Source organism: Lutra lutra, chromosome 3, assembly GCF_902655055.1.
Source record: "Lutra lutra chromosome 3, mLutLut1.2, whole genome shotgun sequence".
Lineage (NCBI taxonomy): Eukaryota > Metazoa > Chordata > Mammalia > Carnivora > Mustelidae > Lutra > Lutra lutra.
The window spans coordinates 41212501-41240262 of NC_062280.1; the positions used below are offsets into that span (position 1 = coordinate 41212501).

A 27762-nucleotide genomic window follows, 5' to 3' on the forward strand; every position below is an offset into this window, starting at 1 on the left:
CTCCCTTTGCTGAGATGGTCTGGAGGTGGGGGTGCAGGGCCAAATCAACGCTACCCAAGGAGGTATTTTGTGATGGGATGACAACTGCTTCCAGAAATCCAGATGGATTGCCCCCTCCCCTCCCCTGGCTCCTCCCACCCAGCTCCGGCTCAGTCTTGGCGACAGACCCACCTTTTCCATGAAGTTTCTAGGGCCCCGGTCACCAAGCAGGGGCAAGGCACTTCCAAAAATGATGGATTTTCATGCGGGTGTTTTTAATAAACTATCAAGACATTTGCATACATTTCTATGGAAACAGCATATTAGGAAGCTCAAATTAGCACTTCAAAAGGCTGCTATCTTGAGTGGCGTGGGACGAGCTGTCAGGTTTCCTAATCTCTTTGCCTGTGATGTGATGATTTCTTTGTTGCCTGGTTTGTTGCAAAAAAAAGAGCTGAAAAGGAGGGGAATCTCTTAGATTATCCTAAAAATAATTCAACCATATTGGCAAATGACCATCCCCTGCACCAAAACAGAGTCCCCCGCAAGCCTGACTCCCAAACAGGAGTGGCCCCTATAGATAGAAGAGTGAGACTATATCCACTCGTTGGGGGGGGGACGACCCCAGGAAGCTTTTCTGTTTGGCTCTTGTTCTGTTTTCTGAAAACCAGCCTTCTTGTCCTCTGACAGGTTTTGTCAAGAGTCAGGAAGGAGAAAATGAAGAAGGAAGTGAAGGGGAGTTGGTGGTGAAGTTTGGCGAGACCCTTCCAAAGGTAAATCAAGAACAGGATGTAGCCAGGCAGAGCTTGGCCCCAGGGGCCCCAATATTCCTAAATGCATTTCAGTTCCCATAATGGATCATGGAAGAGATCTAGAGATGGGTTTGTCCAACCATGTGACTTTTCAAAGAAGGAAACTGAGGCAGATCCCAGAGAGGCTGGTTCACCATCACACAGCTACAGTGACAGACACAGGCCCTGGGCTCTGCGACCCTGACCCCTCCCCTCCTTGCAGTGTCCTTTTACCTGCTCAGCCCCAGCTTGGAGGATCAAGTGAAGGGGCAGAAGGGGGAGTCCACTGGCTCCTATCCAAACACTGGACTTAGAAAGAACTTGACGTGTCCATGACCCCATGAGGGTAGGGGATGGAATCGAAAACGCATAGACAGACCTTAGTGGGAACACATTCATCTTTCTTGCTGAAAAGAAAAATGGTTTCCCCCCTGGGATCCCAAGCAGCTTTTGTGATGTTGAATTGACGGTGGGCCTCCCCGAGTGTTCATGCTAGGTGCACAGTGGAGTAGGACCTTGTTTCTCGGTCACACAGCAAGGAAAGGGTACGCAGATGAAAGGACATGGCCAGGCTGATCTGTCATTTATCCAGGGGTCTCGGGCTCTCCTGGAAGGTTCCCTCAGAGGGGAACTCCAAGGGGAGCTTTAAAAATGGCCTTAAACAGGTAGAAGGACCCATCCTCTCCTAAGGCTGGGGTGGGACATGGACAGTTTTGGGGGCTGGGCTACCCACAGTGGCACTGTTGATTGGAACCCAGGCTTGGGCCACACGTGAGAAGGCAGATACCCACATCGCAGAGTCTCCTAATGTGGGAGCACTTCTAATTCGGGTCTTCCACAAGGCCAGGGCCTAGGTCAGAAGTCCCCATCCTTGGGCTGTTTTAGATTACCTGCAACCTGGTGGCTTTGGGCTCCAAGGTGACATCCTGCCTCACCCACCCACCCTCTCAACCCTTCTGTTCCTCCTCTCTCGGCAGCCCCACGCAGCAACCAAATGGCTTGTTTGCTCCTTGGGTCAACTTGGGAAAGATGGCAGCCTCCCCGTCCACATCGTGCATGTATCCCAGTCTGGTTCAGGGGACTCTAAGGAACCTCTGACCCACAGCCTCACCGCTACCTACACCTGCTACTCCTCTTGCCTCTGTCCATCCTCTCCACCCCAGTGCTTTCTCCCAGGGGGTCTCCATCCCGCCTGCCTTCTTTCTGAGGCATCCCGAAGCCTGATGGATCGTTCTAGAATGCCCGTCTGATCCTGGCATCCCCCTCTTTATCTGGTCAACTCCCAGCTGTTAACATGAAACAAGCCCTGGCTCCTCAGCATCCAGGCCCCCTCCTCACTCCCCGTTCATGTGCGGGACGCGTCCGTCTCCTGATGGCGCCCTCTCTGTGCCCTCTCTACCCCCACTATGGTGACTGCGTCCCTCACAGACCTTCTCTGGTCTGATAACCACCAGCCTGTTCCTGTTGCTGCCTGAGAGCGCGGCCTTTCCTGCCTCTGCAGCGCCCAGCCTGGGTCTAACTTTGAGCCAGTCATTACTACAAGTCAGTGAACTGAGCGTTTGCTGTGGCTCAGGAACCCGAGAGTGCCCGCAAGCGCCCACGGTGATTTCCAGTCATTTGTTCTGGAACTTTCGGAATGGAGATAGAGTCCGTCCTGTCTGGCAACAAGGCACCCAGAGGCTGGCACAAGGCGTCTCTCGGCATCTGGATGGGAAGGAAGGGCCAGCCTGGGACAGCGTATGGCCTCTTCATCAGGCTCCTCAGCATCCCTGTCAGTGAGAGGACCAGCCTTAGGGGATAGCCCGCACATGAAGCTCCTCCCTGTGCTTGCACGGGTGCGGCCCTACACTGCTGAGGTTCGGGTTCTGCCCTGTGCAAAACCTGACACAAACATGCCCTGAGCCAGACCAGCAGGGCAACTGGGAGCCAGCCGTCCCTTGCTCCCGCGGGAGGAGGGGGACAGGGTTGGAACCCGGGATCTGTGCCTGCCATTTGCTGAGCCACCCTCCAGCAGCCTGCAGGACACCCCGGGGGCTCCCCTGCAGTCCAGATGGAGGGCAGGTCTTGTGTACCGCCTACAGTGCCACCTAGGGTGGGTAGTGGGGTGCATTCGGACCCACTTCCTGGTCCCATTACCTCTTTCTTGTCAGCCTGGCCCCCGCCCCCATGAAGCTGGGGTATGCAAGGGAGGGGAAAGGAGGAGAAGGAAGTGGGGTGGGGCACACTTGGGGTCCAGCTCTCTCCTGGGGTGCAGTATGATTGGAGGGAGACAGGGAAGAAGTGAACCCTGCATCCTGGGGAGGGTGGATGTGTGGTTCCTTCCTACTATCTTGGACATGGAAAGCCGAAATTCAATTTTGATTACTAAGCACACCTGCAGTCCTGTTTGCTCAGGCGCACCCCTTATCTGGGCTGGCAGCCTCTCCCTTCCCGTCCCCCAGCAGGCAGCTCTAACCCTGAGTACTTCCCTGTGCAGCTGAAGCCCATCATCTCTGACCCCGAGTACCTGCTGGACCAGCATATCCTGATTAGCATTAAGTCTTCCGACAGCGACGAATCCTACGGTAAGTGTCCCCAGACAGGCACTGTCGGCGCCGCACCTGCTCTCAGCTGGTGGCCTGTGATGTAGGGAGATGATGGCATCTCCATCGCAGAAAGCCCACCATCCTGCTCTTGTGCCTTTCCTCTCCCGTTGCCAGAGGGACAGATACTAGTCAGTCACCCTTCCTGCCCCGTGGGCTTCTGGGAGGAAGAGCCAGCAGCCACAACACCTCTTGTTTATTGGGTCTTTCCTGTGTCAGATTCTGGGCCAGGTGCTTTACTGAGGATTACTTGATCCTGACAAGGTCTTGTAAAGCAGATACTAGTCTCCCAATCAGTAGGTGGGTAAACTGAGGCTCTTAGAGGTTAAGGGACTTGCTCAAGGCCATAGGGAGTAGTAATTGGCTGAGCTGTAGTTTGAACCCAGGTCTGTCTGGCATTGCTCAGGGCCCCTACTGGGCAGACACCAGCCATCCTACTAGAGAGACATCATCTGTGACATTGTCTTCAGCCGGTCCCTGGCTCCAGCCCAGGGTCAGTTTTCACCCACCTACATTCAGTGTGACTAGAACACAAGGGTGGGAGGAGCAGGTGGCCAGAGAGTGGCTGGAGGCAGGTGCCAGGTGGAGCAGCTCCTTGCATAAGACAGGCAAGAATGTGAATCTGGGTCCGGGGAGGGTGTTCGTTTTCGGTGGAAGAATTTGAAGGTGCTTAATGCTGATTCAGGGAAGCCAGGACATGGGAAGAGGCTGTAGACACAAAAGGTGCCCATGTGTGTTGGCTGCCCACTGTTCAGCCTCTGCCAAAAGCCCTGGGATACAAGTACGGTTGCTACACTCGTTGCACAGGTGAGGAAATGAAGTGACTTGGCCAAGGTCATATGGCCACTGAGGTGGCCTTGGACTGGAATCCAGGCAACCCAGCTCCAGAATCCTGCCCTCCACCCTCTCCTGGTCAGCACCGGGAACAGGGTCTCTGAGCCTGAGCAGGGGGGGGCCAGAACCTAGGGATTGCACTGGCCTTGGCTGGGGAGGGTCTATCCGTTGTGCCCGGGCAAAGAAGGGATCTGTATGGAGTCAAGGTGTTTAAAGTTTTGGTAGCAGACCACAGGCACACAAGAAGGATGTTTCTGTTTTCTTGTTCAAAAACTCTCTTCTTCCTCTGTTTTTTTGCCCCGGTGTTCATATAAACAGCATATCCTAATAATAACAGAAAAAAGGTCAACCCACAGTCTCCTCTCCTACTTACAGCCACCATTTTTATTTTGGTCTAATACTTCCTCATACAAAGGCATACGTAGATTTCTATATTTATAACCATCTTATGGATTCCGTTTTCTATTCTGCTTCCCTCACCCAGTGAGAGACAGGTTGGGTGAGGCACATTTTCCAGGATCTTCCTCCCACACAGCCTCCATGATGGCAGCATTTAATGGCTCCCTAATATTCCATGGGCTTCCTTCTGGCTGTTTCTGTTCGTGTTATCAGTAAAGCTGAGATGGATCTTTGTGAGCGTTTGTTATCCTCCTTCAGCTACAGCTTTAGTTCTTTTGGAGCGTTTCTTGAGGATAAGTTCCCATGTGTGCCAGGTCAAAGGGTATAAAGAGGTTGGTGATTATTGACACTCGGTATCCAACTGATTGCCGTAAAGGCTGTGTCCTGCCATGGTGACCTTGCCATGTCCAAGTGGTTAGGGGTCCCCAGATCCTTGGTGGCGCTGGGTATCTTCCTCCCTTCCACTTTTAGCCAATTTCCTATCCATGAGAGAGTCCCTGAGTGCTGCCTTCATTTGCATTTTGGATGGCTAGGAAGACTGAATTCATTTCCATGTATTGAAATCAACCTAGAATTGTTTTTGTGTGAAATGCCTGCTTGGGTTACGTGCCCAGTTATCTGCTGGGATTTGATTTTGAGACGTTCCTCATGGGCTTCAGGTAAAACACCCTCTTTGTGAAGCCGTCAGTCTCTCCCATTTTCCTTTTTTCCTCTGTGCAGAAGTTTTAAGCTTTTCTATCTTATTATCTGTCAGTCTGTTTTGCCATTGCTTACATTACTTCAAACCCTGGGAAGTTATCATTCCCCTCCCGCAATCAGATTAGTAGTTAAGTCTGCTTTCCTGCTGGATTTTCTATGATTAATTTTTTTTTTTTTAACATCAACTAATCCACATGTAGTTCATTTCACTGTAAGGTTTGAAATGTTTTCCAAAGTTGTTCCAAGAGGTTATGATAATCCCTGCCTTGGACATTGTTTCGAAGGATCGTCTTGGGGTGAGGGAGTTAAATTTATAGGCTGAATGCAGGTTCTCCTGTGAAAAGGCAGGCTCTTGACGTGACCCTTGTGCCTACCTCCCCAGGCGAGGGCTGCATCGCTCTACGGTTAGAGGCCACGGAAACTCAGCTTCCCATCTACACACCCCTCACCCACCATGGAGAGATGACGGGCCACTTCCGGGGGGAGATTAAGCTGCAGACCTCCCAAGGCAAGATGAGGGAGAAGCTGTACGGTAAGTAGGCATGACCACCCCCCAGCTCCCTCTTCAGTGCTGCTGGGGTGAAATGAGTTGTCTCTCAGCCCAGCCATTGACTGTTCTCCCTGCTGTGGCCTCAGAGCAGAAATCTACCATCAGAAGGGCTATGAGAGGCGATCTGGCCCAATTCTGGGTTGATTCCAGAATTTCCCTGTAGAACCACACCACCCCACAATCTGCACATCGTCCTTCCCGGACCCTAGTCACCTTCCATCTGCTAGGATGTGAAGTTTGTGAATGTTCCAGGGCCTCTCTCTTATCTTTGATTAGGCTCTTAGGCCTAATCGTTCCCTGTAAGTGCCTCCACTGAAGGACTAAGATGACACAGGAAACCTGCCCGATCCCGAATAGCTCTTTCTAGGCTATAGGCGAAGGCGCTGGCTATAGCTGAGATTGAGAATTTCCAGAATTTCCCATGTGGCCCCTGTTCTTCCTCGTGCCCTGTGCTGTGCAGCTCACACACATGTACATACTTATACACACCCTGCCCTCATGGTGCCTCCCAGGGCTTCTGGGCCTTCTAGGCTGTTTCACACATCAAACACACCAACCAGCCCCCCAGCACCTCTTCTGACTTGACCTCAAATCTCTGTGTCCCGCAAAACGACACCTGCTTCCTTCTGCTAGCCATTGGGAGGAGGTGTCTGTCGTGGCTCTCAGAAATGACACCGGTGCAGCCACACTCGGGAATAAATACTCATTGGAGATGTTTCCTTACCCACCGTGAAATCCCTGCCTTGGGGAAGTCAGCTCCTATCTGTCCCCAGGGGAGACCCTGCTGATTCCCAGTAGGCAGGTGTAGATGCCTCATCTCTTAGAACCTCTCTGCTTGAGGGGCGCCTGGGGGGGCACAGTCGGTTAAGCATCCGACCCTTGGTTGCAGCTTAGGTCATGATCTCAGGGTTGTCATTAGATCAAGCCTCGTGTCAGGCTTCATGCCCTGTGAGGAGTCTGCTCCAGATTCCTTGCCCTCCCTTTAAACTGGGTGGGCTTTGGTATCAAATGCACTGCTGGAGCCCCTGCTTCTCTTGGTTTTATTCGGATCCACCAAGAAATATTTGCCTATCGCTTATGACACCAACAAGTTGAAAATGTCCCATAAAATGATAACTCTGGGTCACACATGCCAGCTCTCCTCCCTTTGCAACCACAGTAGACATAACAAGTCAATCAGTGAATGAGCGTGAGGCCTCAGGATCTTGCTTAGCCCACGGCCCTGCCAGCCGTTCGTCACTGTCCAGCTTCGGCTGCCATCCTGCCCAAACTAGGCACCAGGCCTCACGGGCTCTTTCCTGGCTCTTTCTTTGCAGACTTTGTGAAGACTGAGCGAGATGAATCCAGTGGGCCCAAGTCCCTGAAGAGCCTCACCAGCCACGACCCCATGAAGCAGTGGGAACCTGCCAACAGGTAGAGCAGGGGGAGCGGCCAGGGTTTCCCTGCAAACTAGCATGGTTTTGCGGACCCAGGACCCAGGAGAGGGTGAATGGAGTGCAGAGAAACCAAGTACAAAGAGGGAATGGAAGCTCAGGCCCAGTACGCCCAGCTCCAGGGATGTGGGTGTGCCTGTACGAGGCCTGAGAGATGCTTCCATGTCAGAAAGGAGTTTAGGGGGCGCCCGCGTGGTGTGGCTCAGTCAGTTGAGCGTCTGACTCTTGATTTCGGCTCAGGTCATGATCCCGAGGACAGATGGAGCCCCACGTCGGGCTCTGTGCTGGACATGGCGTCTGCTTAAGGTTCTCTCTCTCCCTCTGCCCCTCCCCTGCTCTCTCTGTCTCTTTAAAAAAAAAAAAAAAAAGAACAGTTCACTGACATTGGCTGAGCCCTTGATGTGTGTCAGATTCTGGAGAAACCGAGGCAAAGTTGGTGAAGCCCTGACTTAGGCACCCTCAGCCTAGCAGAAAGACACTGAAGGGAGGGAATGGCTGAAGGGAGGGAATGGCTCCCGTGTCTCCTGGGGACCAGGGACAGCAGCAGGCATGACTCTGTGGTCAAGGAGCCCCATCCTGTTACAATGAAAAAAATCATTGAGGAAAATGCACCCAGGTTGCTCTTGACAGAGCCTGCACTGGAAATAATGCAGACATTAAAGTCTCTATGCCTAGGAGACAGCAGTCCCCAACAGCAGGGTCACCTCAGCTCACTGATGTGGTCCCAAGCCCTAGAATCAAGCCAGATGGTGGGGTCACGGGCTCCATGGCAATTTGCCTGCTGAGGGGCCACCAGGGGCAACTGGTGCCAGTTGGCCGAAGCGAAATCCCTAACACTGGTGTAGAGCCCAACTTCATCCCCTCCTTTGGGTCCCCAGACCACCTGTCCCACCAGCCCTCTTCCTCATGCCTGCCCCACCCCTTGCACCCAAACTCCTGTCACCTCCAGGACCGGCCATCCCCTCCACGGCGTTAGGCTGAACCACCCCCTCCCACATTTGAGGTTCAAGCCTTGACTTCTGTGACCTCCCACTCACCTCTCCATATGTCTGCATGGCCATCTCCATTCTGATGCTCACACAGATGTGCAAGCTGACATATCCCAGATGGAGCCCTTCATTTAACCCCTAACCCTGCCCTGCCCTCCCCACTTCCACTCAGCCTGGCCTCGACAACCTCTATCCATCAAGCATCCCATGAGAACAGAGACCAGGCCTGCCTTGGTAACGCCCATATTCCCTTCCAGCCTGAGGCCTGCTGCTTACTAGACACTCACTAACTATTCTGTTGTATGAATCAATCAGTTCATTGTCCAAAAAGTGAAGAAGTAGCAGAGGGCCTGGGGTGCCCCAAGGGACCTCAGAGGACACTGTCCTCATGGTGCTGACCTGGAGGAGGAAAGGGATCTTCGGGGTGTGACTTCAGGTGTCTCTCCCCACCCAGGGTCCCTCCAAGCGGTAGCTCCAGCATCACTGAAATCATCAACCCCAACTACATTGGGGTGGTACCCTTTGGGCACATGAAGCAGTCCCTGTCCCCTGACCAGCAGCCCACAGCCTGGAGCTATGACCAGCCACTCAAGGACTCTTCCCTGGGGCCCGGCAGGGGAGACAGCCCCCCAACGCCACCCTCCCAGCCACCCATATCCCCAAAGAAGTTTTCGTCCTCAACAGCAACGCGGGTCCCTTGCCCCAGGACACAGGAGTCAAGGTAAGTGTCCTCTTCATCAAGCCCTCTCCCTTCTCTGGGTTTTCACCACCGGGGAAACGGACTCTAGACTAGAAGCTACATGAGGGTAGTAGGATTGTGTGTCCACTGTGACTATCGACTCCTCTTCAGGGCCTGGAACACAGCAAGCACTCGAGAAATGCCTAGGGAATCTCCATGTCCTACCCTATTGGTATAAGTTTGAAAGACTTTTTAAAAAACATAAAATTTTAAAGATATTGCCCACTGCCCCCCGCCACAAAACAGCTTCCCATAAAAACTATATTTATTGGAAAATACATTTCTGTAACTAGTGAAACTTCATGCAGTCTCTCAAGAAACAGGTGGGGATTTTCTCCTTCCTCTGCCTTTTTAGCTACAAGGTTCCTATTCCCATCCACAACCTTTCCATCCCTCCTTGTGGGGCCAATCAGAAAACATGGCCACCACGGGGGAGTGCGAAGGGCAGGAGAGCAGCTGGCCTGCAGAAGGAGGGGTTTGGCCGAGAAACTTGGGGAAAGGCCAGCAACCCAGAGAAAGTCGACCTGTACCTAGAACCAGTCAGGGCAGCGTGGGCTAGGAGGATGGAGCCGGGGAGGGTACGGGGGTAGGCTGGGCAGCCAATGCCACAGCCCCTTCTCACAGGGGCCGCATCCCAAGTGAACCCATCTGTGAGCACCTCATGGAAATTCCAGATAGGGAGCCCTGTGAGTTTTCCAGTAAGCACCGCGTAACTGGGAAATTAAAAGTGCAGATCCCAATGAACAGTGATGGGAGATGGACCAGGTATCACTAGCTTTGTCATTCCTTGGTCTCTGCCTTTGGAATGACTGAAGGGGGACTGCTCCAGACCTTGCTTCCTGTGAGGTCACTTGCTTCCTATGAGGTCACTGTGTCTGTCTTGTCTGAGGAGCCAGGGAAGGAAGCATTGTCAAACATCATTCTTTCTTTCTTTTTTTTTTTTTTTTAAGATTTTTTAACTTATTCATTTGAGAGAGAGTGTATACAAGAGCACCTTTTTTTTTCTTTTCTTTTTTTAAGATTTTATTTGTTTACTTGAAAGAGAGAGAGACAGCACAAGCAGAGGGAACGGCAGGCAGAGGGAGAAGCAGGCTTCTTGCTGAGCAAGGAGCCCGATGTGGGACTCGATCCCAGGACCCTGGGATCATGATCTGAGCTGAAGGCAGACGCTTAACCTACTGAGTCATCCAGGCGTCTCAGAACAAGGAGATTCTTGAAGTGAAATGTTTGTAACTTCCCAAAGTCAGTGTATCTTGGTGCTGAATGACTTGCACACAGCAAGCACATGGTGTGGAACTGGGTGGAAATGTGTCCCCTCTGGTTCCACAGGTGACAGCTTCAGAACAGGGACATTCTTAGGCAAGAGGCCCCAGAGTGGGGTTCGAAGCCTTAGAAAGGAAGACTCTGGAATCTGAGAAGTGGGGCTATTTTACCAGAAAAATTTAACTCTGTCCACTCATTCCCCAGCCAGGGCCTCCTATGGGACTTGGTTTCTTGTTACCTGTGGTTAGGGACTTTTTAAATTTTGTGTGGTTTCCCCACCCCGGTCTCCCCCACCCCCACCAGACATCCCCTCTCTAGGAACGACAAAAGTTCCCCTCTCAGACAGAAGAGATAACTTGCTTCCATCTCCCTGCTCTTTTCCCAGAGAAGGAGCTTGGGAATCACCAAAATGCTTGTACCGCAGGGTCTCTTCCTGGCGCTGCCCCTAATCCTCTGGTGTCATTCACTGGGCTGCCAGGAATCAGGCCATGCATTTTCCTTTCCTACTTCCTGCCTCTTCATCAGAAACTTCTAATCAGTGCTACTTGGACTTTCTTGCACTTTCCTCCCTACACTAATTCATAGCAAAGGTCTCTCAGGATCCAGACAGGGACGCAGAGGGTGGCCTGAGGCGGAGGGACAGCTTTCCAAAGTCTTTGTTCAAAGGCCCCAACATTTCTGGTTATATAGCTGCTTCTAGGTCTTTCCAAAGAGTAATGAGCAAAAACACCAAGTCTACAGTCAAGCTCCCTTTGGCATGTCCCTGAGGCTCGCCTCCCCCGCACCCACGTCCTCTCGTCTCACTGGCACCTGGGTGAGGATGACATCACGCCTCTGTCCCCTGAGCTCACGCCTAGTCCCTGAAGAATCTATTAGCCTTGGCTGGTCAGCAACTTGCAACAGTGTTTCAGCGCACATTCCATCAGTAAGAGGCGTCACTACCTGAACACTGCGGTGGGTCCCCAGGGACCTGCTTCCCTTTTTTCTGCAGAAAGCAGAAAGTCCCCCAGGAGACTGTTGTTGGCCAGAAAGTAAAATGTGTTGCCATTCCTGGTTATAATCTGCTCAGCAGGAAATCGCCTTGCATCAGAGCAGCAGTAATTCCGGAACCACATAAACAAAGCAGCTCTTAGCTCCTCTGAGCCACAGCCTGGACATCCTGCGCCGCCGGCGTCAGGCAGGCCTGTTGGCTCACCGCGGGCTTCTCTTCCTGGTGCTGCCTCATTTCTCTCCAGGCTCCCTCGGATTTTCAGCACGACCATCATTTTTTCTTTCCCAGTCCGTGTGAGGACAGGAAGGAAAACACAGTCCCCAGGAGCTCTCCAGGGAGAGGACTGTGTGAAGAACACCGTGTGAATTGGGAGCACGGGGCCCCTGAGCACAGATATTGTCTGCTTCGTGACCCCCTCCTGTGCCAGGGGCAGCAGCTCACACATAGGGGGGCTCTGACATGTCTGTTAAGTGGGGCTCCTTGAGCTGGAGCCCTCACAGAGCACAGATGGTCACTGAGGGGGTCTGGTCCCCTGCAGGCTTCTGTTCTCCTGGGAGTCAGGATAGAATTTGCTAGAGACAACATAGAGGCTGCGGATTCCTTCCGCAGGGAGGGGGGGAGTCCAGGAGAGGAGGTCTTTGGCAGCTGTGAGGGGCAGGGGCTGTGGAGGGCAGGCTTCTCCGACAAGGACAGAAGAGGTGGTTTTGGTATTGGGCACGTTAGTGAGCTCCTTTGCCCCTTTCTCCTGCGAAATCTTCAGTGACGTCCCCTTTGCTTACTAGTGCTCTGGTGTCAGCAGTTTTTATGGTGGAGACGGTCAAGGCAAGAAGTGGTCTTACCTGTGAGATCATCAACATTTCAGCCACACAGTACCTGCTCCTCTCATTTTTTATTTTTGTTTAGTTGAAGTGAAATTCCTGTAACAAAATTGAAAGAAGTCTCTTATATGAAACTCCAAGAAAATCACTGTTAGATGCTTTTTTTCCTTCAAAATTTTATTTAAATTCTAGTTAGTTGACAGTGTAATTGGTTTCAGGCAGTCGCATTTAGTGATTCATCCCTTACCTGTAACACTTGCTCAACACAAGTGCCTTCCTTAATACCCGTCACCCATCTGGCCCAGCCCCAGCCCCAAGAGGAGCCATTTTAAAGCGAACAGTTTGGTGGCACTCGGTCCAGTCACAAAGTTGGGCAACCCCCACTTCCCTCTGGCTCCACACGTTTTGATCACCCCCAAAGAAAACCCCCTCTGGATGAAGCAGTCGTTCGTCAAATGTGCTGCTTCTCCGTGTCTCCCCTCTGCCACCCTTAGGTCCTGCGACGTGGGCAAGAACTCTGCGGAACCTTCCCCTCAAGAGGACGCGCAGCTGACCAAGCCGGAGATGTTTGAGAACCCGCTGTATGGGTCCGTGAGTTCTTTCCCTAAGCCGCTTCCCAGGAAAGAGCAGGAATCGCCCAAAATGCTGAGGAAGGAGGCCCTACCCTGCCCGGACCCAGGAATCGTGTCGCCCAGCATCCTGCTCCCCAAAGCCCAGGAGGCGGAGGGCACCAAGGGGACAGGCAAGCCGACACCCACGCCCTTCCTCAGCCCCACGCCCCGGCTCCGCTCCTTCACCTGCTCGTCCTCTGCCGAGGGCCGGCCAGCGGGCGGGGACAAGAGCCAGGGGAAAGCCAAGGCCCCCGCCAGCCTCCACGCCCAGGTGCCCGCCAAGAGGCCCATCAAGCCCTCCAGGTCGGAACTGAGCCCGCAGGCCCCGCCCCCGCCGGCGCAGCGGCCGCCCCTCCCGGTCAAGAGCCCCGCCGTCCTGCACCTGCAGCACTCCAAGGGCCGGGACTACCGCGAGAACGCCGAGCTGCCCCACCACGGCAAGCACAGGCCCGAGGACACCCCGCTTGGCCGGGCGGCCATGCAGGTGCGCTGGGGGCCACGTGCGTGTGAGTGCGTGCGCGGGAGACCCCCGCGGGCCCATGGGCTTGCACTGGGTGCATGCATGCGTGTGATACGACAGCCAGGTCCCTGTTCAGATCCCAGGATTTGAACCTACGCCTGTCTGTCCCCAAAGGCCCTACTCTTACACTGAAAGACTTAAATGAGGCGCTGCGGTAAACTCTGTGAGCCCTCCGGTGTCTGCCCTTTAGGAATTCCGGGAACTTAGGAACCCTAAGTAAACAGCCCAGATCATTTACCTTGCATTATCATCATTACCATTAATACTTAAAGTTTTCCCAATATTTTAGAGACTTCAGATGCACCGTCCCCTTCCTTCCTATAAAACAGATTTCTTTTTAAGCAAAAGTAAGAGTGCTTACAAACTCCCACTGGAGCCAGACTGTCTTGGGTTTGAATCCTAGTTCTCCCACCTCCTGGCTCTGTGCCTTGAGCCTCGGTTTACTTATCTGTAAAAGGGGTTATTCATGGAATCTGCCTCATAGGTCTATAGGGAGGATGAAATTTCATTATATATTATTACTATGTTATAACCTACATATAAACTATTATGTCTTACATTGCATATTTTATTTCTCCCATGTACTTTAATTACCACATATGCATATGATGTATGTGCATATGTACTGAAATATATGGAAAGCACTTAGAACTGTGTGTTGGCTCTTCTCGCCACCATGTGGAAGGAAGCCTGATCTAGCCCACGACGTGTAGGGACGTGGGCACCTTTAGTTCAGTCTGGCCTGGTGGAGAATTTGGCACTGACGGTCTTCTGTTCTTGTCCCACAGTAAAGACCCTGGTGAGCTGCCACTAAGACCGGAGCCCAGAGGAACAGCATGAAGCCACTCGGACCTTCTCCTAGGACCCCCTGTTGGCTCCTCCTACCTAGCTTCCGGTGCTGGGCTTCCTAATTTTCAGGAGAGGGCCTAGCTTCTGTGTGGCCAACAGAGTGCCCTGACTGCGAAACTTGGCACCAAGTGCTAAGGGTGGAAGGGAAAGTGAAACTGGGCCCCTAGCTTGATCTTGGTACTTGGGACCCATGAGCTTTGTTCCGGTCATCATTTTGAAGAACGGAACTAAAGCGCTGATTCGCAGGTGGAGATATAAAATAATAATAATAATAATAATAATAACTGCTATGTGTCTGGAACGCTCACCACGTGCCAGGTACTGTGTTAAGTGCTTTACAGACACGAGCTGGATCTTCTTCAGCCGACCAAAACCACTTTCCGGACGCCCAGTTCAGAATGTGTGTGTCCTGAGCGGTTTGGACAAAGCATTAAAAATGAAGGCCAGTGCCTTCCTGGAGTGAAACAGGGCTCGGGCTCTAGGGAGCTGAGTGAGTGGTTAACTTAGGGTACAACAAACCTGGCCTTGTCTAGCTTCAGTGGCGCCAACTGCTTTAGCTAAAGCCCCAGGGCTGTAGCAGAGCTGGTGCAGAGAGAAGGGCTCTCTCCCCGTCTTCTCAGTTCTTTAGTCGGAAGGAGAAGGAAAATCAGCTCCTGCTCCAGGGGAGAGATCCGGCTTTGACTCGTGCTAGAGGCTCCCAGGCCCTCCTCGAGGTGGGCAGCCATCACCAGGCCACGGTTGGAGCCAAAACCCCCCCAACACTTACTGTGCTCATAGAAAAGTCTCTGCTGTCGCTCCTGAAAGCTGAGCTCTCCCGCGGGGCTGCCAGGGAGATAGGCCTCTCGGTTCCAGCTCTCAGAACAGTGCAGGCATTTCTTTCCAAACTCCGTGGCTTTTGGCCCCGCTTCCTTGGTTACTAGGAGAGTAGATTGGCGATGTCTTTTCTTGTGTTGCTTTTTGACATACAGAATTAGCATAGGAAACCAAATCCAGAAGTGTGAGTGCAGGAAAATGGGTACGCACCCCACATCCCCGTGTGTGTCTGTCTGCCTGACCAATAAATGTGCCTTTCTCACTCAGCTCCCAGATGTGTGGCATTTTTTCCTGACATTCAGCCACAGATGCTTAGGCTGTTGGGCCTGTAGAGGCAGGCAGGGGAGGAAAAGGTTTTTGGGGTTCGTGGTGGTGATGGGCTGATTGGTCCCCTGACTAGAGGGGACTTTGTAGGGCCAGTTAGAAGTTGGCATAGGTGGTGCCTGGGTAGCTCAGTCGTTAAGCGTTTGCCCTTGGCTCGGGTCATGATCCCAGGGTCCTGGGACCAAGCCCTAAGTCAGGTTCCCTGCTCAGTGGGAGGCCTGCTTCTCCCTCTCCCACTCCCCCTGCTATGTTCCCTCTCTTGCTTTCTCTCTTTGTCAAATAAATACAATCTTTTTTCTTTCTTTTTTTTTTTTTTTAAAAGATTCCACTCATTTATTTGACAGAGAGAGAGATCACAAGCAGGCAGGCAGCCTCCTGGGCTTGATCCCAGGACCCCGAGACAATGACCTGAGCCGCAGGCAGAGGCTTAACTCACTGAGCCACCCAGGTGCCCCAAATAAATAAAATCTTTAAAAAAAAAAAAAAAAGGAGTTGGCATAGACCCGGAACAGCAGTAAAGGCCACACAGCTTTGTGGACTCTAAGGCACCGTGTGGCCAGCCAACTTCTGCTGATGTCATCACGCCCCTCCCACACACACGCCACCATCACCACCTGCTGTCCTCAGCACACGTTCCTCCTGGCATTTATAAAGTGTTCCCTGCTTTGCTCTGGAGACAATAAACACATGTAAACAACATCCACGTTGTGGGTCTCCAGCTCCCAGCATTCAAGAGTGACTCGTACTGCCCATGGGCCCAGGAGCAGCCCACACCCAGAGGGCCAGTGTGGGGGCTGCTGGGCCCTACCTCTAGGGCGCTTTGGCCTGGGCTGCTGTCGCCACCACCTCAGCCCACTCAGCTTCTGCTCGGCTTCATGGACGCCAGGCCTGGACTCGAGGCAGAGCTCGAGGGAGCTGTGTTCTTAGCAGCCACGGAACGAGCTATTCGCGGCCCTGCACAGGGGCCTCGCTGCGACTGCCCCTCCTCACCGCACTCAGGTGGGATCCCCCCACACCCCGCAGGCACACTCCCTGCTCCTCACGAAACACCAGCTACCCGCCTGCTGACTCCACTAGGCCAGGTGCTGGGTGGAAGGACAGTTGGAAACACACAGACAGCCTTTTGGTCAAACCCCCGACCCAGTAACCATCACTCCGTGGCTGAAGACCTGGGCATGATACCTGGGGGTCCTGGGGGACCCACTGGCTGCCAGGATGGTGTGGACGGGGTGCTACCAGCAGCGGCCCGCTCCCAGGAAGAGTATAAAGCTGGAGCTAAGGCCCCCACCTGGAATGGATGTCCAGACCCTCCCCACCATTTCGGAGGGTTCCCAGAAGTGAGTAGCACTGTGAGGTGCACCTTGGACTCCCCATCATCTTTTGCTCTGAGTTCTAGTGGCCTGAGCAAGTGTCGTGCCCCTCCATGGGTTTCCCGCAGACCGTCCTTTCAGCTGCTCAGCCCCGCACCCCCTTCCCCACCTCGACGTCCTTGACCATCTTCTCCCTGGGCCCCAGCCTGCCAGCACTCTTGGGGACCACTCCAGCCAGCTTTCTCCCCTGCGTCTGCTGGGCTCGCAGTCCTGGCCTGCCAAACAGCCCCCTCACCCCATGGCGGGACAACATGGGGACCCAGAAACCCCTACCTCTTTATCACTTAGGTAATTTTCCTCTGTTTTGTTTCAGCTAGTCTGCCCAGGCTCCCTAACGAGGAGGCAGCGGATTGATTAACACGCTTTCCTAGAAAAGTGCCCCCTGCCCCAAAGAGGAATTCCCTCACCCTCTGAGTCGTTTTTTCCTTAATTTTTTTCCTTCTTTGCACAGTTATAGGAACATGGGCTAAAACAGCAGATGTTATGCTGACGGGAAGGTGTGATCCTGGATGGGATGTTCCCTAATGGCGGTTCATCCCCAGCAGCTTCTCCCACTGCCCAGCGTGGGGTGTAGGTCAGGGGGCGCCCAGGGGCGGGGATACGTGCTGCCACAGCTCCATTCCCCCAGGGAAGGGGTCAGCCCTGCTGCTCCTTCTTTTTCCTGGGTTTCCGGGATTTTTTGCCATGCCATTTTCCCCCCCCATCTCTATTGGAGGGAAGTTAGTGAGTCATTCAGAAAAGCTCTCTCCCACAGCTACCTTCCCTAACCCTAGCCCACAGGTTCTCATCTTCACTTGTCCTCAAAATAGCTCCTTTCTCTCTGCAAACGAATTTCCATGGAGATCCAGCCATCTGAGGGCCTTGAAGCTTCCTGCAAGACAGCAAACAGCAGCTCCCAGCCTGCACTCCACTGGAAAGAGACCTTTATAATGCAAATGCCTGGTCTCACTCCCACAGACGCCCCCACCCACCATCCAAGAAGGACATCTCCCACCCAAAAAGGTCCCATTTTGGGAAATCCACGCTGCTCCAGAACAGAGCTGACAGGTTGTTTCCTGTTCTTTGCTGATTCGGTGGATGGTCTACACTGACCCCTTCTCTCAGGTCACCGCAGACCAGTCCCAGGGGGCTTGGCTGAGCACTTGTGCCCCGGGTGTGCCCAGCTCAGTCCTTCCCTCAGCCACACAGGTGTTGATGGCATGTGCTGGACCTTGGGGACCAGTGCGCTTGTTAAGGGGGACCTCAAGGGGAAGGGTTGGCCTATCCTGGGTTATGGGGTCAGACGAAACGGAGGTTAAACATCTTGTCTGTCATGTCCCAAAAATATACTCTCATACTGGGCACTCAGCTTTTCTGAACCTCGGTCTCCTTGTCTCTAAAATGGGGAGAAGGACGCCTTCCGTGCGGTGGTGTGGTTGAGCAGGTTCATGAGCTCAGCTCGCAGAGACTCAGCCTGGCCTGGTATAGGCTTCCCTGAACATTGGTAGGAGTCTTTCCCCTTCTTTGGGAGCCCAGAGGGTGTGGGAGGGCCCTGGGGAGATCACCCTGAGAAAGCTGGAGGGAAAAGGTCCAGGCCTGGATGAAGGAGGGTGCTGAGTTGAGCCTTCTGGGACTGTAGGAATGTCCTGGAAGGTGGTGGGTAAAAAGCGCCCCACCTCCCCAACTTTGGGCCAGAAAATGACTGAACAAGGCCAGGAACGAGGGGCAGGTGCGGATGGGAAAGCCTTGCCAACAGGGATCTGGCTGAGGCCAGTTGGGCTAGATGAAGCCAATGAATGGCGAGTTGAGCCAGGGGGCGTGTGGAGTTTGGGAGGAGGAGGGACTAGTTGAGGCCAGAGGAACTAGGTGAGGCTGTGGGTAATTAGCTGAGGCCAGGGACCTAGCTGGATTGCTTTAGCTACACAGACCAGAGCTACTCAGACTGCCTAAGCCGGTGGAGCAGGGCTCAGGGACACGAGGAAGTCCTTGCGCAGACAGCTGGCCATAGCTCCCAGGGCAGCCCTGGCCAGCCTCCTTTCCATCCGGGGCCTCTCGGCTGTCCTGGTCACCACTCAGCAGCCTGGGCCCCAAGGAAGTTCTGGATCGCCCTGTCCAAAGTAAGACTCCGCTCTGGCACTTCTGTTTCTTCCCCAGTTGGCTTCTTCCTCCTTTCCTCACCAAGGAAAATGACTCACAGCCCCTGCTTCCTTCCGCAGGCACTGGGCGGCGGGGAAGGGGGCGGTGGAGGGGGGGACAGGGACTCAAGCAGACAGTGACGTGCTGCTCATGTATTTAGGCAGGTCAAGAATACAGTAGGGCGGGGCACCTGGGTGGCTCAGTCGTTAAGCGTCTGCCTTCGGCTCAGGTCATGATCCCGGGGTTCTGGGATGGAGCCCCGCATCGGGCTCCCGGCTTGGTGGGAGGCCTGCTTCTCCCTCTCTCACTCCCCCTGCTTGTGTTCCCTCTCTCGCTGTGTCTCTCTGTCAAATAAATAAATATTAAAAAAAAAAAAAGAATACAGTAGGGCAAGTGAGGTGCCTGGAGCAAAAGGTAAGGGGCATTCGCTTTCAGGAGCTCATCTGAACTTGCAACCTTGAACGTAACCCCCCCACGCCCCACCCACTGTGCCTCCCTTGCCTCTCCCTGGCCCAAGCCTGCAGGGGGGGGCGGGTGCAGTGAGCACTGCCACTAGATGCCAGGAGGAGTGACAGCCGTGCTCCCAATGGTAGCACTGGTGGGGACCCTGGGAAAGAGAGGGAAGGGGTAGGGGGGCAGGCAGGAGAGAGCATCCTTGGGATTATATAGAGTCATATTTTAGTTCACAGGATGTCTACAGAATTTTCCTGTCTAGTTTTGAGAGTATCCCCCAAAAGGGTTTGTCTTGCTTCGGTTATTTTAAAATCGCATTCAGTATGGAGAGCAGCTCAGAGCCCACAGGGCCGAAATGGGGCCAAAAGGGGCCAGGCTCCGTGCCAGGCTGTGAGGCCCCCTGAAGAATAAGGTAATCCTCCTGGCTTCAAGGAGAGGCATACACGCTGGCTAACGGCTATGTGTCTGTGGGGTAAGAAGGTGCATGGACCACAGGCCTGTGTCATGAATCTCCTTTAGGAGTTAGCTGGGGGGCGCCTGAGTGGCTCAGTGGGTTAAGCCACTGCCTTCAGCTCAGGCCATGATCTCAGGGTCCTGGGATGGAGTCCCACATCGGGCTCTCTGCTCAGCAGGGAGCCTGCTTCCCCCTCTCTCTCTCTCTCTCTCTCTGCCTGCCTCTCTGTCTACTTGTGATCTCTCTCTGTCAAATAAACAAATAAAATCTTAAAAAAAAAAAAAAGGAGTTAGCTGGGGAAACATTTTATGATAGCATCTAGTAAGTCCATAACCGTGGCGGTGTGGATCTTGAGGTCTGGGGTCAGACCGCTTGGGTTTAGCCCCCAGTTGCCCTGTTGACCCACCATATGACTTTGGCCAAGCACTTCACCTGGTTTTGCCTCAGTTTCCCCATCTGTAAAAAGAGGAGAATATTGGCATGAACCTTAGGGGGTCTTTGTGAGGACTGGAAGACCCACAGGGGATATAAAACCTTGGCCATGAACACACCCTCAACAAACGTCAGTGGAAGCCACGGTGAAGATCCGGAAAAAACACACAGTTGATGTTTCCATTTCAACTTCCGCTGCTGGAGAGTCTACTTGTGTGGAAACTGCTGAGTCCTTGACACTCACGACGCCTTCTTCCAGGTGATTCCTTCCTTCCCGGGGTCCTGGGGACTATTTGGCTCCAGATCTGACAACCTACATGACTTTGGCCTCATGGGTCCCATGGGCCACACCCATGACACCCAGGACAGGAGAACAGTGGCCTGAAACTGTCAGGAGTGGCGGGGGCCTCCAGGCTCCATCCACACCAGCCCCTCAAGTTCTCTCCCCCGCTCCCCCCCCCACCCCCGCCGTCCTCCTCCACTTTCCCCAGCCCCCTTTGGCCAAGGATAAAGCAAGACAAAGCAAGAACAGCCCTGGCCCAACCAGCCCCCACTTGCAGGTTACCTCCTGGGGGAACTGAGGCGTCTGGAACCAGAAAGAAACAAAGGCTCGCCCAGAGGGCAGTTTGGGGCTCATTTGGAGTCCTTCTTTGTTGTGGGGCCATCCTGTGCCACAACCCTGACCTCTGCCCACTGGATGCTGGGAATCCCCGCCCCCTAACCCCCCAACCCGCCAAAAGTGTGGGGGGGGGAATCAACCCCAGAAGTGAAAAACTGCCATTGCACACTTCCCCTGAGAGTTATTCGTTTTGAAGAAGATAAGGATGCTGATTGTGACACCTACCAACAACAGCCAAAAGCAGGAAACCAGGAAGGAGGCTCCCCCTGCAAGTCTGTAAAAATAGCACCAGGCCAGGGTGCCTGGGTGGCTCAGTGGGTTAAGCCGCTGCCTTCGGCTCGGGTCATGGTCTCGGGGTCCTGGGATCGAGTCCCGCATCGGGCTCTCTGCTCAGCAGGGAGCCTGCTTCCCTCTCTCTCTCTCTGCCTGCCTCTCCGTCTACTTGTGGTCTCTCTCTGTCAAATAAATAAATAAAAATCTTTAAAAAAAAAAAAAATAGCACCAGGCCAGTCAGGCTCCTTCCATTTCAAGGGACAAAGAGGTGGGGGTCACCTCAGGGGATGGGGTCTGTCACCAAGCTGCTTGGGAAGAGAGGAAGTTTCACAGCTGTTCCTTGCGGAACAGGAAGCGAGCCCCTCAGCAGTTTGGGAACAAGCCCCATGTGCGTCCAGGTTAGCCCTGGGGCCCCATGAGAGGCAGCCCCCATGCTCACCACCCTGCTGCTTCTTGTCTCTGCCTGGTCCACAGTCCTAGCCCTCGCTCAGGATGGCCTACGTTTAAAACTCCCAGGGAGCTCAATTTGGGGTCAGCTAATCTCCACTGTCTTATTAGATGGACTCCCCAGAAACAGGCTCCATGACAAAGTCGGGAATTGAGACGAGAAGAGAAGGAAGCCAATAAAGGATGCTCCGAGAGCAGGTAGCCACTGGTGCCAACTGGGGCTTAAGAGGGAGCTGGGGGCTGACACACCAGCTTGCCCAAACCCAGGCATGTTAATTTCTCTGCTCTTCTGGCCCATCAGCAAAGACAACTCCAGCAGCCGGAGAGAGCATGACATGATGGGGGTGGGCACCACCCTGCCCGCTCCACCAGCCGGTAGGGTCAGCATCAAGGACAAAGTGCCAGAATCCAGCCCCCAGGCGGCCACTGGTCTCTCCTGTTTTTACTCTGCGCTTTTGGCCTGACATTCCTGGGTGCTTAGAGAAACATCTCTGAAGAGACACTTAGTGTAAGTATGTCCCAAGTAATAAAATGAGAGACTGAAGATCCAGACAGCGGTCAGACCATATATAGAAGGAGAATTCTGACCCATAGCCTGCCAGGAAACCAAGCCCTCATCCACAGCAACCGGCCCAGGAAGGCACCCTGCTGTTTCCTCCAACTGTCCAGGCAGCCAGACGCCAACCACTCTAAGAACTAGCCCCAAACATTCAGGATTTAACTAATACCTGAGAGCTTCCCCAATTTTTTTTTTAAGATTTTATTCATTTATTTAACAGAGAGAGACACAGCAAGAGAGGCAACCCAAGCAGGAGGAGTGGGAGAGGGCGGAGCAGAGAGCCCGATGTGGGGCTCTATCCCAGGACCCTGGGATCATGACCTGGGCCGAAGGCAGATGCTTAATGATTGAGCCACCCAGGTGCCCCAGCTTCCCTAATTTTTGTCCCTGCTTCCAACTTAGGACCAACCAGAGAGGGCCAGATATGTCCCCCCCACCCAGTCATATGGACACCCTACTTCTAGTTAGCCCACCTCATGCTTCCCCAGGCTCCCATCAGGGCACCCCTGAAGCCTCCCCGTGTTCCCCCTAAGTTCCCCCACTCCTCCGCCTGCCTCTGAGGGTTTGCTAAAATGCAAGTGACCACTATCAGCTCTGAAAAGATAGCCCTGCCTTTTCTCATTTGCTCTGTCTTCACTTATGTCTGCAGTGAGTCTGTCTCAAATAACTTACACTAGAAAGGCATGAGTTTTTAAAATCTGATGTTAAAATTTAACAGGGTGTCCTGAATTTTATCTGGCAATGGTAAGGCTGCTCCGTCTATTCAGGGACCCAGGTGAGGACTCCACCAGGAGCAGGAGGACTACCGCGCTCCCACAGAGGGTAGAAGGTATCTCAAATCTGTAAGGTACAAGCCTGTAGCAATCAAAAATCAGTAATAACGAATAACACTCATTGTGGACCTGTCTGTAAGTTCTGGTTTCCTGTCAAAAAAGAAAAAACCCGGGGCGCCTGGGTGGCTCAGTGGGTTAAAGCCTCTGCCTTCGGCTCAGGTCATGATCTCAGGGTCCTGGGATCGAGCCCCACATTGGGCTCTCTGCTCAGCAGGGAGCCTGCTTCCCTCTCTCTCTCTCTGCCTGCCTCTCTGCCTACTTGTGATCTCTCTCTCTCTGTCAAATAAATAAAAAAATCTTTAAAAAAAAAAAAAAACAAATTGAAGCTAAGGGAGTGCTTGTTTCAGGTAGAAGTTTTTTTGTTTTGTTTTGTTTTAAGATTTTATTTATTTATTTGACAGAGAGAGATCACAAGTAGGCGGATAGGCAGGCAGAGAGAGAGAAGGAAGCAGGCTCCCTGCCAAGCAGAGAGCCCGATGCGGGGCTGGATCCCAGGACCTTGAGATCATAACCTGAGCCGAAGGCAGAGGCTTAACCCCCTGAGCCACCCAGGCGCCCCCAGGGTAGAAGTTTTAAGCTTAGGTGAAAATTTAGAGAAGTGGGAGGCCTGGGTAGTTGAGTCAGTTAAGTGTCCGCCTTTGGCTCAGGTCATGATCCCAAGGTCCTGGGATCGAGTCCTGCATTGGGCTTGTTCGGTGGGGAGCCTGCTGCTCCCCCTGCTTATGCTCTCTCTCTCTCTCTCTCATAAATAAATAAAAAAATAAATAAAATCTTTAAAAAAATTAGAGAAGTAAATATTCCCTGTCAGAGTTATATTTCACTCTTTTTTAAAAAAAATATTTATTTATTTAACAGAGAGAGATCACAAGTAGGCAGAGAGACAGGCAGAGAGAGAGAGAGAGAAAGGAGGAGAGTGAAAGCAGGCTCCCCACTGAGCAGAGAGCCTAACATGGGGCTCGATCCCAGGACCCCGAGATCATGACCTGAGCCGAAGGCAGAGGCTTAAACCACTGAGCCACCCAGGTGCCCCTATATTTCCCTCTTAAGGTATCTAAAGGCAGCATCTGTTAGCTGCATTACCTTGGGCAAGCTGTTCAATACTTCAGGAGGGACTGGATTTGCTGTGAGTTTACCCACACCACCTGCCCCCTCAACAAACTCGCTAGCCCAGACATTCCTACTCCTCAGAGAAACAGAACAGAATTCTGAGAGGCCACAATTTATCACTCACAATAGCCAGGATACATCATTCACAATGTTCAGGACCCTTTTCAAAATTGCTTTATATAAAGGAATCTGCAACATGTGACCCATTTCAAAAGAAAAGGTAAGCAACAGAGACCAATCCCATTCCATATGTTAGAATTAGCAAAGATGTTAATAGCTAGGAAACCATACCCCAGAACCTTAAGAAAAATACTCTTGGGGTGCCTCGGTGGCTCAGTTAATCAGCTGCCTTCGGCTCAGGTCGTGATCCCAGAGTCCTGGGATCGAGGCCCACATCAGGCTCCCTGCTCGGTGGGAAGCCTGCTTCTCCCTCTCCCGCTCCCCCTGCTTGTGTTCCCTCTCTCACCGTGTCTCTCTCTCTGTCAAATAAATAAATAAAATCTTCAAAAAAAAAAAAAGGAAAAATACTCTTGGTGTATAGATATAGATATATAGTACCCTTAAAGTGTGTGTGTTTGTGTATATATATATAAAATACTTTAGAATATATATATCTTTATGTATTATATATTTTCATTTAGTATCTTTATAAAATACATATGTACTTAAGATATATATAATATAGGGGTGCCTGGGTGGCTCAGTGGGTTAAAGCCTCTCCCTTCAGCTTGGGTCATGATCCCAGGGTTCTGGGATCGAGCCCTGCATCAGGCTCTCTGCTCGACAGGAAGCCTGTTTCCCCCTCTCTCTCTGCCTGCCTCTCTGCTTACTTGTGATCTCTGTCTGTCAAATAAATAAATAAAATCTTAAAAAAAAGATATATATAATATATATATTTAGGAGTATTATATATCTATATTATCTATCTATCTATCTATAATCTCAGCAGAGAAGTAGACATTTTTAAAAAGCCAACCTCAGAATTCTAGTCCAGGTCAAAAGATCCTTCAAAAATTAAGGTGAAGGGCACCTGGGTGTCTCAGCTGGTTAAGCGACTGCCTTCAGCTCAGGTCATGGTCCTGGAGTCCCAGTATTGAGTCCCACATCAGGCTCCCTGGTCGGCAGGGAGTCTGCTTCTCCCTCTGACCCTCCCCTTTCTCATGTTCTCTCTCTCTCTCATTCTCTCTCTTTCTCAAATAAATAAATCAAATCTTTAAAAAAAATTAAGGTGAAATAAAGACATGCAAAAAATGCTAAGGGAATTTCTTGAGGCTGATGGATTATGACAATAGGTAGAAACTCAAATCTTTAGGAAGGAATGAAAAGCATTGAAAGTGGAGAAGTAGGAAAGACCCTTCTTTTCTCTTAATTTCGTTAAAATATGACTGTGTTGGCCTGTACCCCTGAAACAAATAATACATTTTATGTTAAGATAAAGCCCAGCAGGGACAAAAACAAGCAAACAATATGACTGTGTAAAGCAATAGTTATAACATTCCATTGCAGTGGTTGTAAAGGATATAGAGGAAGGACTTATGACCATGAATCATAAGGATAGAAGAGGGTGGGAAACAGCAATGTAACTGCAAATTTTAGACATTTTACTTGGAGTGGGACAATATTCACTCTAAACAGATGTGTATTGTCAGCTCTAGAGGAACCACCAAAGAAGGGGATTCTTGGGAAACTTCTTCCAGTGGTCTCGGTCCCACCTCTGTATTTCCTCTGTATGTCTGGTCCTTTGACCCTTTTCTTTTTTTTTTTATTTATTTTTTAAGATTTTGTTTATTTATTTGACAGACAGAGATCACAAGCAGGCAGAGAGGCAGGCAGAGGGGGTGGGGGGAGCAGGCTCCCGACTGAGCAGAGAACCCAATGTGGGACTCGATCCCAGGACCCCGAGATCATGACCTGAGCTGAAGGCAGACTCTTTAATCCACTGAGCCACCAAGACGCCCCTTTGACCCTTTTCTGTTCCATGCCGGACCTTGCCCTGATCTTTTCACTCCACCAAACAGCACCAATACAAGTCCGCATGTAAGAGACTTCAGGGAAAATGCGGGGCAATGAATGATTTCTCCAACACAGAACATCACAGCCAACAACTTACAAATAACAATTCAACATGTTTGTTCTTGTAATTCTTCAGTCACCTAGCCAATTTTTCTCTGATCTACTTTCTCTGGGACCCCCGTGACCCCCACACTTGCTCTCACTCTCTGCGATCTTCTCGCTTTGTCCTACTGGGCAGAACATGGTTCTGCGTCTCCTTCAAAGCCCATCCTGCCCATGCCTTGGGGGTCAGCTCCTCAAAATAACCATGATCCTCCAAGATGTTCTGCTACAAAAAGATAGTTTTCTCTCTGAAAAATTCCACTACCAGCTTTTAAACCCATTTTCTCCTCCTTCCTACATATAGATAACACCGTGGAGATGTCTCCCAGCTCCCTTCTCTAGTATACCAAGCAAATGAGCTCCAACTCAAATTTGCGTTCATCCACTCATCCAGGTTCTGAGCCAAACAAGTGTGTTCGAAGCATCAAAACCCACCTTTAATGGCTATGGTTACTGAAATGTCCCCCTAGGATCCCCATCTGGCTTATTTGTTCATCCAAAATATAAATTTCTGAAGCACCTCCTACGTGCTAGGCTCCCAGGGCTTGTCATGTTACGTATACAACTCTTCCTAAGAAGGGTTTTTCAAAAAGCTCCTTGGAGGATTAAGGGAAAAAAAAAATTCTAGTATCTCTGGGTACCATCTCCTTGTCACTGATAAATGCAGGGCCACTCAAAGGCCAGCTTAAACCATACAAGTCTAACCATAAATGCTCTGTGCCCCCGGGTGCCGGGGTGGCTCAGTTGGTTAAGCGTCCGACTCTTGGTTTGGCTAAGGTCATGATCTTGGGGTTGTAAAATTGAGCCCCTTCTTGGGTTCTGTGCTCAGGGTGGACTCTGCTTAAAACTGTCTCTCCTTCTGCCCCTTACCACTCCTGCAAATAAAGAAATAAACCTTTTTTTAAAAAAACCCAAAGCAAAACAAAACAACTTTCGTGCGAGCCATCTATTGCCGCATAACAAACCACCCCAAAACTGAGTGGCTTTAAACAACAATACTCATTTGGCTCACAGACCTGCAATTTGGGGAGGGCTTGTGGGAAACAGCTTGTCCCAACTTCCATCGCCGTTATTGGCTGAGCTTGAAGACCAGGCTGGGACTGGGACTTGTGCAGTAGCATCCATTCATAGGCCTGGTGGTGGATGCTGGCTGTCAGCTGGGACCTCAGTGGTGGCAGGAACACCTATGACCCAGCTTCTGGAGTTCTGCAGAATCACTGTGCTATGTTCCATTTGAAATAATTCCCCATTCCAGGAGAAGAGAATTAGACTCCACCTTTTGATGGGAAAATGTCAAAAAACTCATAGACATGTTTTAAAACCCCGTGGCCTTAAAGAGAAATGTTGCTTATAACTGGGCTGTGTAAGCCCCAGGAAGCTTCCTGAACATCCTCCTTGCCAGTTTTCTCCAAAGATCAGGGTATCCTGCTGCTTATCTCTCCCTCCCCCTCTTCTTCTCCCTCACCCTTTCCTCAACCCCCATCCCCCTCCTTTTTCTCCTCCTCCCCCTCCTTCCTCCCCTCTACCCTCCCGCTCCCTCCGCCCAGACAGATGCCCAGTCATCCTCATTCTGTTGGTTCTGGCACCTCCAGTCCCTTTTTTTTTTTTTTAAACATTTTGTTTTATTTGTTTGTCAGAGAGAGAGAGAGCACGTGCAAGCAGGGGAAGCGGCAGGTAGAGGGAGAAACAGGCTCCCCACTGAGCAAGGAGCCCAATGCAGGACTAGATCCCAGGACCCTGGGATCATGACCTGAGCTGAAGGCAGACACCCAACTGAGTCATCCAAGCCCCCCACCCGTAG

The 27762-nt window shown here is 51.9% G+C and overlaps 1 protein-coding gene across 2 annotated transcripts in view; it reads left to right on the forward strand.

Annotated features, from left to right (window-relative positions):
- The window catches only part of INPP5D (inositol polyphosphate-5-phosphatase D), a 110651-nt gene extending 95518 nt beyond the window's left edge, over positions 1–15133 (forward strand). Inside the window, exons 21-27 of one of the 2 annotated variants that reach the window (XM_047721387.1) lie at positions 670–752; positions 3247–3334; positions 5667–5816; positions 7151–7247; positions 8711–8977; positions 12562–13162; positions 13987–15133. In XM_047721387.1, coding sequence (XP_047577343.1) covers positions 670–752; positions 3247–3334; positions 5667–5816; positions 7151–7247; positions 8711–8977; positions 12562–13162; positions 13987–13989 — 1289 coding nt within the window. In that variant the 3' untranslated portion in view covers positions 13990–15133. The remainder of the gene's footprint in view (positions 1–669; positions 753–3246; positions 3335–5666; positions 5817–7150; positions 7248–8710; positions 8978–12561; positions 13163–13986) is intronic. The other variant, XM_047721388.1, reaches the window with a different exon arrangement.
- Positions 15134–27762: the final 12629 nt, after the last annotated feature.